Source organism: Letharia lupina, assembly GCF_014066315.1.
Source record: "Letharia lupina isolate WasteWater1 chromosome Unknown contig_12, whole genome shotgun sequence".
In the NCBI taxonomy this organism is placed as follows: domain Eukaryota; kingdom Fungi; phylum Ascomycota; class Lecanoromycetes; order Lecanorales; family Parmeliaceae; genus Letharia; species Letharia lupina.
This window is the reverse complement of record NW_023502981.1, coordinates 1148642-1150492: the sequence shown is the minus strand read 5'-3', so window position 1 is coordinate 1150492 and position 1851 is coordinate 1148642. Positions and strand designations below refer to the sequence as shown.

Genomic DNA, 1851 nt, shown 5'->3' with positions numbered 1-1851 from the left:
TAAATCTATATTATAAATAGTATTTAAGATTAATTTATAATATAATATAATATTCTTTTAATCGTATTTTCTATATTAACTTTATTAAATATAATTATTATAATTATATTAATTAGACGCTTTATTATAAAATAGCTATAATTCTTAAAAGTATTAATCTTTATATTTTATATTTTTAAATCGATACTTAAAAAGTTAAAAGTTAATTTAAATATAAGAGATTATAAGCTACTTTATAAAAATCTATAATATTATAATTTATATATTTATAATTATTCTATTTTAGATAAAGTCGCTATTATCTAGAAGAGTAATATCGATAATTTATTAGATATATCTAAGACTAGAAATTAGTATATATAATAGAATAAGGTAGGGCTGAGCTTGAAAACCTTGAACTTATATGTGCAGCCAATCATCAATTCGGGTCCTCTACGCTTTTTGGCTAGACCGGCTAACTCATCGCGGATAAATAAATTAGCGTCCGTAACCATCAAAATCTCGCCCACCTACGCCTCCCTTATCAAAAAAATAGGTGTACATTATTAACACATAGAATAACTTTTTTGTTTTCTATTAAAATTTTGAGATTTTTTTTTTAAATTTTGAAACGCTGTTTGTGCTTTCCGAATTTTTAAGAATTTTGAAATTTAGTCCTATAATTATCAAAGCGCAAGGAATTCAAATATCGCTCACTAAAGTTCGCTCACCAAAGATCGCTCACCTACTTACTCGATAGCCCATGAATTTAATTCATAGGCCTTTACTCGTATATTAATAAAGATTTAAAGTAATAAAAGATTTAGTATTTTATATTAGCATTTAATCTATATATCTTTTTTTTTTCTTCTTTTTTTTTTTTTAATAAATAGTTATAATATAATAACGAGTAAAGGCCTATGATTATACTGGCCGGAAAGGTATGGTATGGTATGGGATATTGACCTGCCATACCATAGTCTGGTATGGTATGGGATATTGATATTTGCATGATCCCATACCTGGTATGATATGGGATCTTGGCGGGATATACCACGGTATGGTATATCTGTGGTATCATACCATGGAATGGTATATGTATGGGATATCCCGTTGGGATTTCTATATTTAGAAGTATAAGTAGCTATTCTAGTCATCATTCTGGCCAACCATGGCTGGCACTACCATGGCTGGCACTACCATGACTACCACTACCATGACTACCACTATCATAGCTACCATATGATAGTAGGCTATTTGAATAATAAATAGTGATAGCCATGGTAGTGGTAGCTGTTAAAATATCAGGTATGTGATGTGTAGAACGGACGGATTGATTCTCCAAAACCTCTCCGGGGCCAGGTCCTAAATACAAAGAACACGGTGGCTGGGATGCGCGGGGGCCACATTTCGACAGTAGCTATGGTAGTGATAGTCATGATAGTGAGTGATAGTCATGGTAGTGGCAGCCATGATAGTAGCAGCCATGGTAGTGGTAGACATGGTAGTGCCAGCCATGGTAGTGCCAGCCATGGTAGTGCCAGCCATGGTAGTGCCAGCCATGGTAGTGGTAGCCATGGTAGTGCCAGCCATGGTAGTGGTAGCCATGGTAGTGGTAGCCATGGTAGTGGTAGCCATGGTAGTGCCAGCCATGGTAGTATATCGAATGGGGGTAGATACGATTAGCCGTTGACCAGAATGATGATTAGAATAGCTACTTTATACTTCTAAATATAGAAATCCCAACGGGATATCCCATACATATACCATTCCATGGTATGATACCACAGATATATTATACCGTGGTATATCCCGCCAAGATCCCGAACCCATACCAGAAAAATGGAATGGTATCCGACCCTACCCATACCA

The 1851-nt window shown here is 34.6% G+C and overlaps 1 protein-coding gene across 1 annotated transcript; it reads right to left on the bottom strand.

Moving 5' to 3' along the window:
* Positions 1-1128: 1128 nt before the first annotated feature.
* Positions 1129-1632, bottom strand: HO133_001345 (uncharacterized protein; the record flags this gene model as incomplete). The annotated part of the gene is made up of 2 exons (XM_037292275.1): positions 1129-1214; positions 1353-1632. 2 exons carry the CDS (start codon positions 1630-1632, stop codon positions 1129-1131), a joined length of 366 nt encoding a protein of 121 aa, XP_037151694.1.
* Positions 1633-1851: the final 219 nt, after the last annotated feature.